This window comes from Lepus europaeus, chromosome 14, assembly GCF_033115175.1.
Source record: "Lepus europaeus isolate LE1 chromosome 14, mLepTim1.pri, whole genome shotgun sequence".
Taxonomy (NCBI): domain Eukaryota; kingdom Metazoa; phylum Chordata; class Mammalia; order Lagomorpha; family Leporidae; genus Lepus; species Lepus europaeus.
The window spans coordinates 41,378,271-41,396,208 of record NC_084840.1 but is presented as its reverse complement, the minus strand read 5'-3'; the positions used below and the strand labels follow the sequence as shown (position 1 = coordinate 41,396,208).

Genomic DNA, 17,938 nt, shown 5'->3' with positions numbered 1-17,938 from the left:
ACCTCATGCTGAATCACCAGTCTCCCACTGACATATTCATATCCTTTCTCTTGGTTTATGCTTTGACGGGCATTATAGAAATAGTGTAGCTATTTTTTTTTTATTTAATAAATGTGAATTTACAAAGTGCAACTTTTGCATTGTTGTGGCTTCCCCCACCCCACAGCCCTCCCATCTCCCACTCCCTCTCCCATCCCACTCTTCATCAGGTTTCATTTTCAATTATCTTTATATACAGAAGATCAACTTAGTATATACTAAGCAAAGATTTTAACAGATTGCACCTGCACAAGATAAAGAGTACTGTTCGACTAGTAGTGTTATCGTAAACTCTCATAGTAAAACACATTAAGGACAGAGATCCTACGTGGGGAGCATGTGCACAGTGACTCCCGTTGTTGATTTAACAGTTAACACTTATTTATGATGTCAGTAATCACCCGAGGCTCTTGCCATGAGCTATTGAGGCTATGGAAGCCCCTTGAGTTCACCAACTCTGAACTTTAGTCAAGGCCATATCACAGTGGAGGTTCCTTCCTCCCTTCAGAGAAAGGTGCCTCCTTCTTTGATGGCCCATTCTTTCTGCTGGGGTCTTGTTCACCGAGATCTTTCATTCAGGTTGTTTTTGCCACAGTGTCCTGGCTTTCCATGCCTGTGAGACTGTCATGGGGATGGCCTCTTCTTTCTACTGCGGTCTCACCAAGATCCTTCATGTAGGACATTTTTTTTTGCCACAACATCTTGGCTTTCCATGCCTGAAATGTTCTCATGGGCTTTTCAGCCAGACCAGAATGCCTTAAAGGGGGATTCTGAGGCCAGAGTGCTATTTATAACAATTGCCATTCTATGAGTCTGCTGTGTGGGCTGCTTCCCATGTTGGAACATTCTCTCTTTTGTAATTCTATGAATTGTTATTACCAGATACTTGGTTTTATTTATATGATCCATTTAACACATAAACCTGTATATATGATCAATTTAACACTTAATATGATCACCTTAACATGTAAGATGGCATTATTACCATCCAGCTTAATGGGATTTGGAGTCCCATGGTAATAAACTGCTATATCATTAGTCAAGGATTTTCAGCTTACTGTCTTATTTACAATGTCTCTGAATAGCAATATAACTTCAGATCTGTTATAAAGGAAACTGAAATTTATTAAGTTTTAAACATTATGTGATATTTATTATTCATTAGGCATAAAGAATGCATTCCTGATCTGTCACAGTAAATTTGTCTCTAGAACTTAATACTTCATGGACTTACATTATTAAATTAAGAATGTATTTGTCGGCCGGTGCCGCGGCTCACTAGGCTAATCCTCCGCCTTGCGGCGCCGGCACACCGGGTTCTAGTCCCGGTCGGGGCACCGATCCTGTCCCGGTTGCCCCTCTTCCAGGCCAGCTCTCTGCTGTGGCCAGGGAGTGCAGTGGAGGATGGCCCAAGTCCTTGGGCCCTGTACCCCATGGGAGACCAGGAGAAGCACCTGGCTCCTGCCATCGGATCAGCACGGTGCGCCGGCTGCAGCGCGCCTACCGCGGTGGCCATTGGAGGGTGAACCAACGGCAAAGGGAGACCTTTCTCTCTGTCTCTCTCTCACTGTCCACTCTGCCTGTCAAAAAAAAAAAAAAAGAATGTATTTGTCTAAAGGAAAAAATATATTTTTGGTTAATTCCAGTAATCTTTATAGATTATAATCTTCTTACTATTTTGTATTTTTTAATTGTATTGTTTTTAGTATTTTATTTCTTCAAGTAGTAAACCTGACCTTTTTATTAATAAAATTATTTTTAAAGTGAATAAGAATTCATATGTCCAAGATAGGGAATACAGAGGATGGAATTTAACTATAAATGACTAATTATAGCTGTCATAATAAGTAATTGAGGCAAATCTTGGTTTCCAGTAGGAATCTTATCTGAATTTGAAGATTATTTGTCCTGTGCACATATAAATTAGATTATATAAATATAGTACCTGGTTAGTAGTAGTACCTTATTATTCAAAGTCTGTGAATGTAGTTAAATGTCTAGTATACCATATGACCTTAAAGTTCAGTGTATTTCAAAATTGTTAGTTATGTTTTCAAGTGATATACAGTGTAACAAGGGCTAATTATAATGTTCAAAATCCTGAACCTGAATTTTTGTAACTTTGATGTAGTCATTTGGTTTAAGGGGCATAGAAACCTTCTCAATGAAAGAATTTTGTTTATAAAGTCAAAATTAAATCATTCAGAGTAATGAGAGAAATGAACTAATATGGATATTAATTCATTAAATGATAAAATTATAACATGATACCATTGCTAGAAGAATGCTAAACAACTGAATAGATAATACAGTTATAGACCTTATTAGATATAACAATGTACCCAAAATTTATCACATACTGTGATAAAGCAGGAACTAAGATCAGTGATGAAATAAAATGTTTCCTAAATGCAACCAATATGACTGATTAGCAGTTTGATGGGAAAAACTGAGTTAGGTCATCTTCTATCATGGATCAAATATATTCTTGGGATAGTATTTAACCATAGAAAAAATTGAATATGGGTGGTTCCAGGCTCAAAAAAATACTTGCTGTGGATATTAGCAATAAAGGAATATATCTGTCTTACACAAAGAACATGTACAAAATGTACTAAGACCTCAGTGGTGAAATGCACATAAATATGCATTGTAACAGGTAGGATGCTGAACAAGAAAAGAATCAAGGTGTTCAATCTCACTAGAAATATTAGAAAGTGAAAATAAAACCATACCTAGGTACTATTTTTTTAATCTTTAAAATTATTGCTAGTGCATGTAAGAATGAAATGATGCTGACAGGCTCAAATAGTACTGTGTGGTACACATTTGTGTTTTGATTTATGGAAGTAATTTTATAATTAGAACCATAATAGTGAGGATTCTTTGTAATATTTCTGTGAATGTTTTCTAAAATGTTTAAAATGGCAAAACTTGTATTCAAGAAGCTCATACATTTATGGTAGCAAAAAGAAATTCCAAATGATGTAATGTACAGTAATTCAATATGAAATAAAAAATTTAATTTTGGTAAACAGCTTGATAGACAAGTTGTGATTAACAATGATAGTTATGAATTTTATCAAAAAATTGAAGACATTATATACCCATGTACATCTAATCTGTAATAAAATTAAAAACAAGTATGTAAAAGGAGGTACTATATCAAAATGATTATGGTGATTGTATTATTGGTGAAATAATGAGTATCTTCTCATTCCAAAATTTTGTAATGTCATTGTACTACTCCATCTAAGGGTGGTTGTTATTAGAAGGGAAAATCAGGGGGCTCACTTGGTTAATCCTCCGCCTGCGGCGCCAGCATCCCATATCGGTGCCAGGTTCTAGTCCTGGTTGCTCCTCTTCCAGTCCAGCTCTCTGCTGTGGCCCAGGAAGGCAGTAGAGGATGGCCTGGGTCCCTGGGCCTCTGCACCCACATGGGAGACCAGGAAGAAGCACTTGGCTCCTGGCTTTGGATCGGCGCAGCGCCGGCCGTGGCGGCCATTTGGGGGGTGAACCAATGGAAGGAAGACCTTTCTCTTTTCTCTCTGTCTCTCATTGCCTAACTCTGTCAAATAAAATAAAAATTAAAAAAAGAAAAAAGGGAAAATCAGGGGCCGGCACTGTTTCACAGCAGGTTAATGCCCTGGCCTGAAGCGCCTGCATCCCATATGGATGTCAGTTAGAGACCCTGCTGCTCCACCTCTGATCCAGTTCTCTGCTATGGCCTGGGAAAGCAGTAGAAGATGGCCCAAGGTCCAAGTTCTTTTGCTCCTACACTCATGTGGGAGACCCGGAGGAAGTTCCTGGCTTCGAACTGGGGCAGCTCTGGCCATTGTTGCCAATTGGGGAGTGAACCAGCAGATGGAAGACCTCTCTCTCTCTCTCTCTCTCTCTCTCTCTCTCTCTCTCTGCCTCTCCTCTCTCTGTGTAACTCTGACTTTCAAATAAATCTTTAAAAAAAAAAATCAGAAGCACTTGATTATATTTTTGTAGCTTTTACTTCTATGAAAATAAATACTATAGAATATTAATTTTGCTAAAATACTTTGAATTGACTGCTTATTAGGTGCCAGGTACTGCACTGAGTATATTAAATTTTTTTCATATAATCCTTACTACAACATTTTAAAGCTTGTATTATTTTTAGTTAGTAAAGCAGTACAACGAGGATTCAAACCAAGATTTGACTAAAAGCAGTCCATTTAATTTGTACATTATGCTTTCAAACACATGTAAGTGTTAGCATAGAAACCTGCTTTTCTTGGATCTGTCCTTTAGAGGTTCAGGTTCTAAAAGTGGCACTTAAGAATCTGCATTTTAAATCGGGAGTCTAAAATGCAAATTCCCTGCAATTACACTTTGAGAAAGAAACAAATATACTACCCTGAACTGACACTGTCAGATAACAAACACAGAATAATTCAGAATAATTGACAGGCTTAAGGGAAAAATTAGAAATCTGTTTGTTCTTTTCTTTTGAATTTTTTGTTTTTTTAATTTCAAAGGCAGAGGCAGAGAGAGAAAGTCTTTCATCCACTGGTTCACTCCCCAAATGGCCGCAAGGGCCAGAGCTGTGCCAATCCGAACCCAGGAGCTTCTTCCAGGTCTTCCACGCGGGTGCAGGGGCCCAAGGACTCAGACCATCTTCTGCTTTCCCAGGCCACAGCAGAGAGCTGGATCAGAAGTGGAGCAGCCAGGACTGGTGCCCATATGGAATGCTGGCACTGCAGGCATCAGCTTTACCTGCTGTACCACAGTGTCGGCCCCTTCTTTTGAAGCTTATATTTTTTTAGTTAAATCAGAAAGTTAGGTACTCTACCAGTAGTATTCTTGAATCATAGACCAGAGCCAATGGAACAGAACCACTTTTGTGTCTAGATTTCTTGAACTGCAAGGAATCTAAGAGAAGTATAGATTTGTTCCTCTTTTATGTGGCCTTCACCTTGTGCATGGAGCAGTAAGTTTCTGTAATTTCTAGTTACTTATCTATTATTTGCATCAGTTCTTGTCAGAAAATGTGTTGTGGAAGAATTTATAGATCTAGAATCAAGTTTATGGTACTATATGCTAAATAAAAACTGTATAGTTACTATTGAATATGAAGGATAACCATTTGAAATTTTTATAGACTGTTCAAAGGATAAGAAAGTATAAATTAATTTTTCCCATTTTAAAATAAAAAAGGATAAAATGTTTATAATGCATTCTACTAATATCATTGCTTTAATTCTATAAAGGCATTTCTCTTGAAGAAGCTCCTGTTTTCTTCTGAAAAGTCTTCTTGGAGGGATTGTCCAGGTATGATAGCTATCTTTTAAAACTTCTACTCCACCCTGCACCCTGTGGGGCAGGTATTTGGCATAGCAGCTAAGAAACCAATTTGGATGCCTATAACCCATATTAGAGTCATAGCTTCGCCCCAGTTTCCAGCTTCCTAATGTGCACCCTGTAGCAGCAGGTGATGGTGCAATTAGTTAGGTTTTTGTCATCTACACTGGAGATGTAGATTGAGTTCCCAGCTCCTAGCTTTGACCTGGCCTAGTCCTGGCTGTTGCCAGCTGCTGCAGGCATTTGCAGAGCAAATCAGATGATGGGAGATCTCTCTGTGTGTGTCTCTCTGCCTTTTAAATAAATTAAATAAATAAATGAGTAAACATTTACTCCATTCTGTAATTTATTTGAAAGGGGGAAGACACAGAGCTCCTACTGCTGGAATGCCCACAATGGCCCTAATGAAGGGGACAAGGCAGGGAGTTCAGAACTCAATTCAGGTCTTCCACATGGGTGGCAAAAACTCAGTTCTTTGAGCCATTACCATTGCCTCCCAGGGTTCGCGTTAGTAGGTAGCTGGAGTCAGGGGCTGGTATCGAGCACTCTTATGTGTGACACAGGTGTCTTAACCATTAAGTGATCAATGCAGATTTTTTTTTCCTGAGGCTTATTTTTAAAGTGTTTCAGGAAGTTTCATAAGCAATGACTCTAGATTTTAAAGATTTCCTAGCTGAGAGATATAAGACAGGATAATATGTGTAAGTGAGGGAAAAGCCTTTGGCTTCTTGGGAAAACATGGTGTATTTCTCAAAACTTAAATGATAGCATACCATCAAGAATAGCAAATTTATGTTACTTTGTTATCTTATTTGCTCCTAGCAAAAGCTCAGAATTCATTTTATTCCTGCCTCTTTTAGAATAATACTTTTTATAATGCAAATAATTCTAAATTAAACGGGAAATGAAATTGTCATAGTATCTGTAACATGACTAAGTCAGAGATATGGCACTACTTGATAATAACAAACATTTACATTCCACTTGACAGTTTACAAAAATCTTTACTTCACTTACACAATTTCATATGAGCCTTTCAATAACTTCTGGAAGAATGTACGATAGATTACAAACCCAGTTTTGTATATAAGGACATACATAATAGCTTCCATTCTAAGCCATGGTGATTGCATGTGCTAATGGTTTTGAAATTAAGGTGTCACTTTTTTTTAGTAATTAGTAGTTGAAATGAAATTATTTAAGAGATACTGTGATTGACATGAACTTTTTATCAACAAGCTTTATAATGTTTCTTATACAGAAATACATCAAATTTGATTTAAAATTGTAAGGCATTGTCATAAATGCTGTAAATTCTTTGATTTAATTAATGATATATCTTGCCTTTTTATCCGGCTCTCCACCCCACCCCACCCCACCCCCCGTACATGACTTTTATTATTTACGTAAGTTCTTGCCTTTAAAGAACTTATATTCCATTAGGAATGAGAAAAACCTTGTATCATAACATTTTATATAGAACATGTGCACATCTTAGCCCCTTGATGTGAAAGCTTCAGAAAGTGGTACTAGTTCTGAAGAGTAACACAGTTTGAAGAGGAGAGAGTGGCTAAAATTCAGGGGGAAGAAAAAAATGAGCATTTGTGTTTTCTTTAAAATTTCTAATTGTTTATATATCCTCAAAACTGAATAAGTAGCGTAACCATGATTGCCCCTGCTGGTGTAATAGATTGTGGTACTGTATGTGCTGATGATGTTCTCATTGTTCCTATCCCTGAGGAACAGGACAGTCAAAGGCTTTAGACTAATTCACAGTGGAGAAAGAAATAGAAGTCTCAGCAGGTCTTTACTTTGTAGTTGGTTCTGCTGTAAAGGAAACCTCAGCTCACATGCTACATTTGCAGCTTACAAAAGGGAGGATCAGTATCAATTATTTCTAGCAGAATATTCTTTTCATAATGTTTAATTGTGCCTTTTTCAAGATTTTTTTTGTAACTGGTGGCAGTATTTAAATAGAGATTTTGACCCTGCAGCCATTGTTTTTCTAAAATATAATTAAAATCTGTTTATGGATTTTTCCACATCTTAAAGTGCTTGATGTTCATAATTAAATTAATATATGCTTAATATTGTTTTAGGACAGGTTTTTGTTTTCCAGATAAAACCATTATAATTTATACTTTTGTTACTTTTAGAGGAAGAACGAAAGGAACTCCTTTGTCATACCTTATGTGATATTTTAGAAAGTGCTTGTTGTGACAACTCTGGATCATACTGCTTGGTTTCATGGTTAAGAGGAAAGACAACCGAAGAAACTGCTGGTATTTCTGGGAGTCTTGCAGAGTCTAGTTGCCAAGTGGAACATTCTTGTAAGATACATTTTGATTTCCTGAAATAATTTCTTCTACCTTTATCTTAATAAAACTGGAAAATTTTGAAGAAAATATTTTAATTTTTGCAAAATCATTTTTCTAGCTTAAACATAATTTATGAACTTTGATATTTTTTCAGTTATTTTATTTACTAGAAGATATAATTTTGTAAAAAAAAAAAATCCATCTCCCAAAATAAGCTTTTTTAAAAGTTACAGTGAACTTCTCCCTGCTAACAATTTCTTTTGAGCTTTAGAACTCTAATATAGGAAGTTTAAAGAACATACAAGTGGTCTTCAAAAAGTGCACGGAAAATGTGTACTTTGAAAAAGCCATGCATGAATTTTAAAAATTTTGTGCACCAAAATAAACTTTCTTCAATCTCTTTTTTCCATGAACTTCTTGAATTACCTTTGTATGTCTGTGAATCATAGTTTCAGATGCATTGTTAGAAAGGTAGGGATTTTTTGGCTTCAGAAATTTTCTTAAATATCTGTAGTTGCTTCTTAAGAGAAATGATGGATATCATTTTGTCTATTGCATGCAGTTTGTCTCCTTGAATTTTTTTGGACATTGTTGTATGTATGGACTATTTTAAGGGAGTTTTAATTAGGCCTTAAGTTTTTCATATCGTTACTGAAGATTTTTCTCCTTAAATAGCAGCTACTGTCATTACTCATAAAAATTATACCCATTTATTCTGTGGTCTTTAACTTTTGAAAATCTGATGTAGTTGACCTAAAAATCTGATAAAGTGAACATTGAAATGGAGAATTCTGGTGGAACGAAAGCTAGAAAAAAGAATTGCTCTTTTTGGTTCACTTTTCAGGAATAATATTGCTAGTAGGTGATTTTTGATAATTGGTAGTCCCAAGTACTTACATTAAATAAGTGAGTTTTTCTTTGTTTTCAAAGAGATTAAACACCTGATTTATAAAAGTGAATTTTCTATCACTGTGATAAACACCTTGCTTTCCATATAAGATTATCTATAAAGCGCTTTTGCCTGCTTGGGCTGAAATGTCCCTGTTTTGTCAGTGTCTTCTCTTCTTTACCTTTGCAAATTAAAATGCCTGCAGTGTGGCGAATTCTAATAGTAGTACTTTTGCAAGGAATAATTTTAAAAATTTAAACAAATAATATGTTTCCGTTTCATGTCTTTTAAACATAGCCTTTCACAAAGAATATAACATTTTTCCAGAATGGATAATGACAAAGACAACCAATGGAAAATATTTACAAGGATGATAATCAAAAATGTCATTTAAATTTGCTTTAAAAATACTTTCCAGGTTTTCCTGGTTACATGTAAACATGTTTAATAGTTCCATTTACAATATTAAAATTTTGAGATAATAGTTTGTTTAAAAGGTCTTTTCAAGAATATGTGCTTAAAGACAACCTATTAGTATTTGGAAATCTAATGAGTTTTTTATATTTTATCATTAGTAACGTCATGGTAAATGGTGTGCTTTCTATGGAATATGCTGGTGCATTTCTCTAGTGATAGGTTAGATTGTCCTAGGTTAAATAGTCTTTGAATGTGTTATGTTTTAACTTAAATAACTAATTCAGATGGGCATATATCTTGAATTCCCCTCTAAAAATTATGGTTTAATAATTTTCCAGTTTACTTTGTGCCTTATTTTAAAAATTTACATGAAATAAAACCATATATTGTCTGTTTTAAATATACATTTGAAGAATTTTTATTACTGGAAAATTTGAGAATTTACCTTAGATATTGACAAACTGAACTTAAAATTCTTATTCCATGTAACAATCTGTTTTTACTTCCTCTTTTTTTTTTATTCCCAGTTGTGTTCTATTTCTTGTGTTTTATTTCCATCATTCCTGCCTGCTAAGCTTTTTATTTTGCTTGCCTCTCTTCTCTAAATTAGTATCTTTATGTCTACTTTTATAGTATACTTAGTGTAAAATTATTGGAATAATCAAGCACTGCAGAACAGTTAGCACAGTTGGTTTTTATTTTATCCTGAAATTTATGTGTGAAGTGTTTTCCCCTCTCATTACATTATGTTCTGTACAAACATTAATTTCATTGGCTTGTGTGGTGTGTATAGTTTTGGCTTGTTGGTAATGCACAGTTGTTCGCAGTAGTGAGTACTCAGGTTCAATTTCAGTTTGTTTCCCACATAAACCAAAAAATTTTTGAAAGATTTTTAGAAGCGGTTTGAAAATTAAAATTAGGCTTTGAAAACCTAATATTATGTACATTTTTAATTGTAAATACAACTTTGAATTCATAATCAGCTTTCTTAACTCACTGGTGAGAATTTATATTTGGGAGTACTAAGTATAAAATATATGTGAAATTGTTCATGGTGTTAAAGTATTTTGAGGTTATCTTTAAGACTTTATCTTCCTGGAGCCAAGAATACCTGGGTTCAAATCTCAGGTCTTTGTTTCTTGCTGTGTGCCCTTGAGAGGATTCTTCTCTGTGCCTCAAGTTCTTCTGTAAAATGGAGATAAAAAGGTTTAATGAGGATTAAAAGGAGTCAGACCTGTAAAACAGAAAAAAGGCCTGGCCCAATAAAGGTACCAGTAAACATTGCCTTTGATTAAAATGCTTCCTTTGATTTTTGTGAATTTGTTTGTACTGTATTAGTAAACCATCTAAGTTACTGAAAACTTCTCAACAGTTAAAAGAATAAATGAGGAAACAAACTTAAAGCTATTGTTGAACCTGTGTAGTTTCAAAGTGCTATGCCTTTTTATATACATTTTTTAAAATAATGAAGCATTACTTCTAAAGATTTTATATTATAAAGGAGGAAGAATAAGCTATCATGATTTCATTAAATCTATACATTTAAAGATTATTTAATAAAAGTGCGAGACACACTGATATGTGAAGCACTGATTGTAATTTCACCTGTTTTATAAATCGTCCTAGGATAACTGAATTGAAAAGAAATGTTTGATATTTAATCATCCCTCTACATTCTCAGTATTATATCTATTTTTTAGTTATAATCGTGGTAACTACGGTGTTGAAGTATAAGTTTGTGTTATACTAAAGTTGAAAATAAACATGATTTTAAGGGAGTAAGGAAATAGGGAAAGTTTTGATTGCTTGAAAGTATTTACAGCCTGCTGTGTGTATCTTGTGTCATTTATTTGCCATGTGTAGTGCTGAAAAGTGTCTTTTATGTATAGCTGCCTTGGCTGTCGAAGAGCTTGGCTTTGAGCGATTTCATGCATTAATTCAGTAAGTAACATTGGAACATTTAAAATACTTACCTTGTGCACACATTGCCATTTTAAGTCTCTTCATACTGTGGAAAGGTTCTTAGATTTATATAGTACTGCACTACTTAAACATGAATTTTAAACCCATTGCTTGAGGATTAATTTGCTTTTAAATTAAAAAGAGTAACTTGTACGTGTACATTTAAATTGTTCTGAATCCTAAATTAACTGTCCAGATATGCCTTTTTAAAAACATTAAAAGTGTGTTCATTAATACAATGAAAAAAATCATTTTAACGTTTGTTTCTATGTTCTGAATGAATTTCTAGTGGAATAAATCATAGTATTATTTCTTATTTGCCAAAATATGCTTTCCATGATTTTCTTTAAAAGTGCCCATATTTTCATTAGAACATTTAAACTTTATTACAAAATAAAAGGTAAGAATGACTGTTGATAAAAAATTATAGATGGTTTCATTTGATATTGCAATTAACTTCTTTTACAAGCTGCAAATATATGCCTTCTCTTTGGCATTTAGATATTTGTTAATTTCCAGATTAAAAAACTAAAATTTTTTTGTTCTTAAAAACTTCTTAGAAGAGGGCTACTCTATTCTCTAAATAACGAAATAACTATATTATTGAAGAAGCTGTTGATGCTAGACAGTTCACATAAGGGATGATAGCAGTCCCTGTCAAGTAGGTGTTCTGTTTTAATGGTATAAAATGTATGTAGTGGTAGTGGTCAACAGTAGTTTTTGCCCTCAATAGCTAAATTTGTATTTGAAAATTTGAGACATTTAAAAAAATCTGTTCTGTGTAGGTTTTAATGTCTAAGACAATTAAATTTTTTCCCATTTTTGAATGTAGTCAATTTCATGATGATACTAATACATAATTATTTTTTCCCCTCAGAAAAAGATCATTCAGGAGTTTATCAGAATTAAAAGATGCTGTCTTGGACCAATATTCAATGTGGGGAAACAAATTTGGAGTTTTGCTTTTTCTGTATTCTGTGTTACTGACAAAGGTTTGTTTAAGAAGATATTTCTTCTGCCTCTAAGTTCAGTTTAGTACTTGTTTTTCTTGATATGATGAATAAGTTTACACTTGATGCTGTTTCTAAGTCTCATAATAAAAATTCTTGTGTTGGGGTAGGCACTTTGCCTAGTGCTTAAGACACCATTTGGGATACCTGCATCCCATCTCTAAGTACCTGGATTCAAGTCTTGCCTCTACTTTTTGTTCCAGTTTCTTGCTAATGCACACCCTGGGAAGCAACAGGAGATGGCTCAAGTAGTTACATTTCTGCCACCCACATGGGAGACCTAGATTGATGGTCCAGTTTCTGGTCCAGCCCAGCCCTGGCTGTTGTGGGCATTTGGGGAGGGAACCAGTGACTGGAATATCTCTGTCTGTATGTATGTCTCTGCCTTGCAAATAATTAAATATTTTTAAGAGCCATGCTGTTAATAGGGAAATAACTTCCTTTATCCTCTCATCCTCTCTATACACTTGTTATGTAACTTCCTCTCTCCCTTCCTTCCTTCCATCCTTCCTTCCTTCTTCCTTTCTCTCTCTCTCTCTTTCTTCTTGTGACTTCCTTTTTTCTCCCAGTTTCTTTCCTTAACTGTAAACTAAGCTATTCCTGTAAGACAAAGAGCAGAGTCTTGCCAGGTGCCTTTTCTATTTTTTTTAAAGATATATTTATTTCAAAGTAAGAATTACAGAGAGAGACAGATCTTCCATCCAGTGGTTCACTCTCCAGATGGCTACAGTGACCAAGGCTGAGCCAAGCCAAAGCCAGGAGCTGCTTCCAGATCTCCCACGTGGGTGGCAGGGGCCCAAACATCTGAGCAATCTTCTTTTCTCAGGCCAGTAGTAGGGAGCTAAACTGGAAATGGAGCAACTACTCCACAATGCCAGCCCCTGCCTAACCATTTTCAGATTTCCACTTCTGTCTGTCTGGACTACAGTGGTCGTCAGTAATATACTGATTATAAAATATTGTTCTAGAAAAAATCTTATCTTCGCAGTTTCTAGAATTTGACCCCATAATGCTTGATCCCCATTCTGTTTCCTGGATTATCTGATAAACCACTATGCTAGTTTTCTTTCTGTAATGTCTAAAGTTCCTTTTTCTTTTGCTCTTTTTTTTTTTTGTAGTTTTTTTTTTGTAGTTTTTTTTTTTTTTTAAGATTTTTTTTGTTTGTTTTAGATTTATTTGAAAATCAAGAGTTATACAGGGGTGGGGGGAGGGAGAGAGGAAGGTCTTCCATCTGCTGGCTCCCTCCCCATTTGGCCGCTTCCTCCAGGCCTCCCACTTGGCTGCAAGGAATTGGGTCATCTTCCACTGCTTTCCCAGGCCATAGCAGAGAGCTGAATCAGAAGTGGAGCAGCTAGGACTTGAACCGGTGCTCATATGGGATGCTGGCACTGCAGACAGTAGCTTCACCCACCACGCCACAGCGCCAGTCCCTCTTTTGCTTATTTTCTTTGATAGATTCACTTTGTTTTCTTTACCTGTTATCTCATGGTGTTTTGTCTCTCACTCCAAGTCTTTATATTCTAGAAATTTCATTCTGTCTTTACATGTTTTTTGTTCATTGATATTTCATTCTCTTAGCTTCTATATGTCTAATACTAATATATATTAATATGTCCTACACTTTTTCCCCAAATGCCAGTGTTGTATGTTTAGTAGCCCTATTAGTTGAATGTTCTACTAGACTTACCACATCCAAATCAAATGTTTTTCAGAGATGTGCTTACAATATGAGATGGGTTTTAAAAATAATTTTATTCAATATTGTTTTTAAAAAGACAAAAATAATTTTCCATTATGGCAGTGTTTTTATCGTGTTTGTTTTTTAGGTTCAGAGCATGGTGGGCAAATAGGAGGTGTGTGTAATTTTATTGATTGAAATCAAGGGACCATTTGATGTATATAGGGACTTGATGGATGTGCTAAAGTTTTCTATATGAAAAAGAACCAGTGGTTGAGGTTAGGTAAATACAACAATAAATGACAGTTTTTCTTTGCCATTTTTCAGCACCTATGAGGTTAAAATAAATATCTAGATCTTAGGCATGTTCAGTGTTTATAGAGTTTTTTGGATTTGAATTCCTTTTGGTGAATAAAGAGGTATCAGGAAACTGGTTTAAAAAAATATGAAGCTTTCTGCTTTCCTAATTATGTTTTATTTTGTTAGTACATATTGGGTTACCAATCTTTTTTCCCCCAAAGATTGATTTATTTATTTGAAAGGGAGAGTTGGAGTAACTGACAGAAAACTAGAGATCCATCTTCCAGTTGCTGATTCAATCCACAATGGCCAAACAGCCCATGCTGGTCCAGGCTGAAGCCAGGAGCCCAAATTTCCATCCATGTCTCCTATGTGAGTGGCAGGGTACAAGCACCTGGGCCATCTGCTACTGCTTTTCCAGGTGCATTACCAGAGAGCTGGACTGGAAGTGGAACGGATAGGACTCATTTGGGATGCCAGCATAGCATGTGACGGCTTAACTTGCTGTGCCACAGTAGTGGTCTCCATGTTGCCAATAACTGTAAGAAATCACAATCAGAACCAGACCTTCTGTTTTCTTATATACCAGCTATAGCTTTTGTGTATGAATGTATTTTACAAGGCTCATTTAAAAATGAAATTAAAAGGTAGGTTTATTTTGGTACACAAAAACTTTTGAAATAATGCATAGTTTTTTCATAGTATGCATTTTCCAAGAAATTTTTGGAGGCCCCCTATATGAATAGATTTCAAAATTTTTTGCGTCAAAATAAACTTTAATTTCATTTTCCACAAGCTTCTTAAATTACTATCATATGTCTAATTGAATCTAAAGTTAATTGAACATTAACTGTTATATTAAGCTCTTTTCTCCTATTGTTGTACCCATGTAATTGCCATTAGATCTATTACTAAGCAGTCCATTTGTGTTCTTTATATAGATCTCATGAGAGAAAAAATAAAAACATTCTTTGGGGAATTAATTTATATATAAACTGGTCAGTTTTTAAAAGCTACCATAATTTTTATTCCTAAAATAAGCTAATGAATTCTTGGTTTCTTTAGGGTATTGAAAACATAAAAAATGAAATTGAAGATGCAAGTGAACCTTTAATAGATCCTGTATATGGACATGGCAGGTAATTAACTGAAGTCTGTTTCTTATGTGGGCTTTAGTTTTTAGGAACTTAAGATAAAAAGTGACTGAATCAGATAATTTTGCTTGTCAGTGGTATTGCACTCTTAGCTTTATGTATGAAATGCCAACTTCTGAATTTAGATTTTTGAGTATATTGCATTTGTTGGCAAATATTTTAAGATAACAGTGGTAAGGTATTTTAGCATCTGCCTTAGTATTCTACTTAAAAAGTTTTTTGAAAGATGAAATTAACTCATTTTGAATTATAAATAAGTATATCCTTATCTATTTGTAAAGACTGTACTGCTTACGAGAAAATAAATTCCCCCTTTCTTGTGGATCTGCCCTTCTGAAGCTTTTTATAGCTTCAAAATCAAAGAAAGAGTGATAATTAATGCTCTGTATTATATGGATCTTCTTTTTAGACCTTTCTGCTTGAAAGGTTAAAACTCCTATATGTTACATCAAAGACAAAACATTATTAATAATGATGTATACATTTTAAAGGCGCTTTAGAAATGTTAAAGTATTCTATGTAATGTTTCTTAATCTATTTAAATACAGTATCTTGAGTACACTTGTTAAATTTATACAAATACATGGAACAATAGATATCATTCTGATGATACATTTGGTGATACATTTACCAAAGACTTGTACATACACTGGAAGATGTCAGATTTTCCCTTTGTTTTTTAAAAAACATAATTTAATGTAAAAAAATCATTACTTTATCCTTATCATAACAATTAGTTGATCTGAAAGCTACTTTTATTCATATTTTAAGTGGTTTTTAATTTTTATTGATAGTCAAAGTTTAATTAACCTCCTACTGACGGGACATGCTGTTTCTAATGTATGGGATGGTGATAGAGAATGCTCAGGAATGAGTAAGTATATTCTTTATCTCTTTTATGATTAATGTTTCAGTAGAATATATTTGATTGTTAGTCATCTAGTAAATGGATGTATATTTCTTGGATATTGAAATAAGCACTTTAAAATAGAAGAATTCTGTACAGTTTCCAAAATACCATAACACTAAGATGTAGTTTGTGGAGCCAGACAGTCTTGGATTCAAATCCCAAGTGTATGACTTCAGTCAAGTTACTTAATTTCTCAAGCCTGTCATTTTCTCTAGGATAAAATGGAGATTGTAGGGCTGTCTTCTTTAGAAAAAGTAATAAATTGGCCTCTTACTATATATAAACATAGTATAAATCCAGGAATTGTATTGCATTCTTTGCTTAAAATTGAGAATTATTAGGGTATTGTTTATTTGAAATCATTGCTTTGAGAGTTTAGTGGCTTTTACTTCTGTTACTTTTAAAAGTGCGTAATTTCCTTCAAAATTCTGGGAAATTTAATATTGCCTGAGACTTTTTAACTATCAACCCTTCCACCACAACTTCCCCTTCTGGTCTCAGTTATTTCCTTTTTCTAGCCAGGGACATTGATGTGAAACACATTTTGGCCAATCCATTCAGTTAAGTGAAGCTGGCACGTGTTAACTAAATTAAATTCCCTTCAGTTTATATGTCTGTCTAAAGTCATTCATTTAATATTCATTGAACTTCTATTGAATGTGTGATATAAGACATAGCGCGCAGGCAAATTTATTCTTTGTTTTTTTCCAAATGATAATTAGATAAAACTGTAAATAAATGATAGATCAAATAAGCTTAAGAACATAAGTTACTACTTTTTACTCCCATTTAAATAATTCTTGATGGTAAATTTTAATTTTTCTCAAATGCAAGCTATATAATAGAAACATGAAAAGCTATAAAATTAAGGGAAAAATTTAGTAAATGGAAATCAAAAAGCATCATAGCTCAATTCAAATCTGCATTTTGTTTAATAAGAAATTCAAGAACTGACTTTATTCCTTGTGTTAGGTAACATATGCAATATTATTCACTTAGTGGTATGGTTAGAGTGAGAACCTAGTTTTGCTGATTTCTGGTAAATGTCAAAACTTAGTGACATTTATGGACTAAAAACTATGCGCATTTTCTTGCTCTGTTTTGTTGCTGAGCTCATCCCTTTCTTGAACCCTCAATCTGATTGATAATGGAAAGCATTTAATCCTGCCAGTTAGTGGTATCGTAGTTGCTTCTGAGTAATAGGCAGGATTTTTGGTCTCCCCTTTTCACTGCTCCCCCTTTCTCTCTCCTGGTGGTTTCTGGAGCCTGAGGTATCTTTATATTCTCAGATAATTAGAAAGGAATATCTCGCTGAACTTTGGTTGAAATGTCTAATCCCATTTGGCATGCCTCCTTGCTCATTCTCGTGTGCTAGGGTATAACACTTTCTACCTGGTCTTTTGTGTATTACTGTGGCATTTGCTGCTACTGTCATGGTCCATCTTTCTACATATTCTCTAGGTTCTCTCAGACACTACCTACTGTCAAACCAGAATACTCCTCTTCCTAGGCTTTTCCTCACCCAGCTTCCCATAGGCTTTTAGGCCCTTCTTGAATATTGCCCTTACAGGCTATCATCTGCTGTGGATATATTTCTTAAAGATACTTTTAAAATCACAACTAAGCAATGACTTTGGGCTAATACCTTGCAAAATAAAAGAAATAGAGTATATTTCTTGTATTTTTCTCCTCAATCATTAGGGGTGTAGACTTGAAGTTCAGTCTGTTTTCAATCACTAGACTTAAAAATCTTTACATTCATCCACCATTTATTAGACTTATTTCCTGTTGTATAACATAAGTATATAGTATAGAAAAGAAAGTTATAATTAAAGATTTACTAGTTAGGGCCTGGCAAAGTAGCCCAGCAAGTTAAACTGCTTGCTTTGACTGAGGTCCTTTTCACTATCAATTTTCTTACTTTTGATTC

General features: G+C 34.4%; 1 protein-coding gene across 5 annotated transcripts in view; it reads left to right on the top strand.

Moving 5' to 3' along the window:
• Nucleotides 1-17,938, top strand: part of MINDY3 (MINDY lysine 48 deubiquitinase 3) — a 94,191-nt gene that overhangs the window by 13,859 nt on the left and 62,394 nt on the right. For all 5 annotated transcript variants that reach the window (XR_009867927.1, XM_062210505.1, XM_062210504.1 and 2 more), the window contains exons 3-8: nt 5,280-5,340; nt 7,527-7,700; nt 10,884-10,935; nt 11,834-11,948; nt 15,010-15,083; nt 15,893-15,972. Coding sequence is in view for 4 of the 5 variants with exons in the window: in XM_062210505.1 (XP_062066489.1) it covers nt 5,280-5,340; nt 7,527-7,700; nt 10,884-10,935; nt 11,834-11,948; nt 15,010-15,083; nt 15,893-15,972 (556 nt within the window). In the remaining variant the exon portion in view is untranslated. The remainder of the gene's footprint in view (nt 1-5,279; nt 5,341-7,526; nt 7,701-10,883; nt 10,936-11,833; nt 11,949-15,009; nt 15,084-15,892; nt 15,973-17,938) is intronic.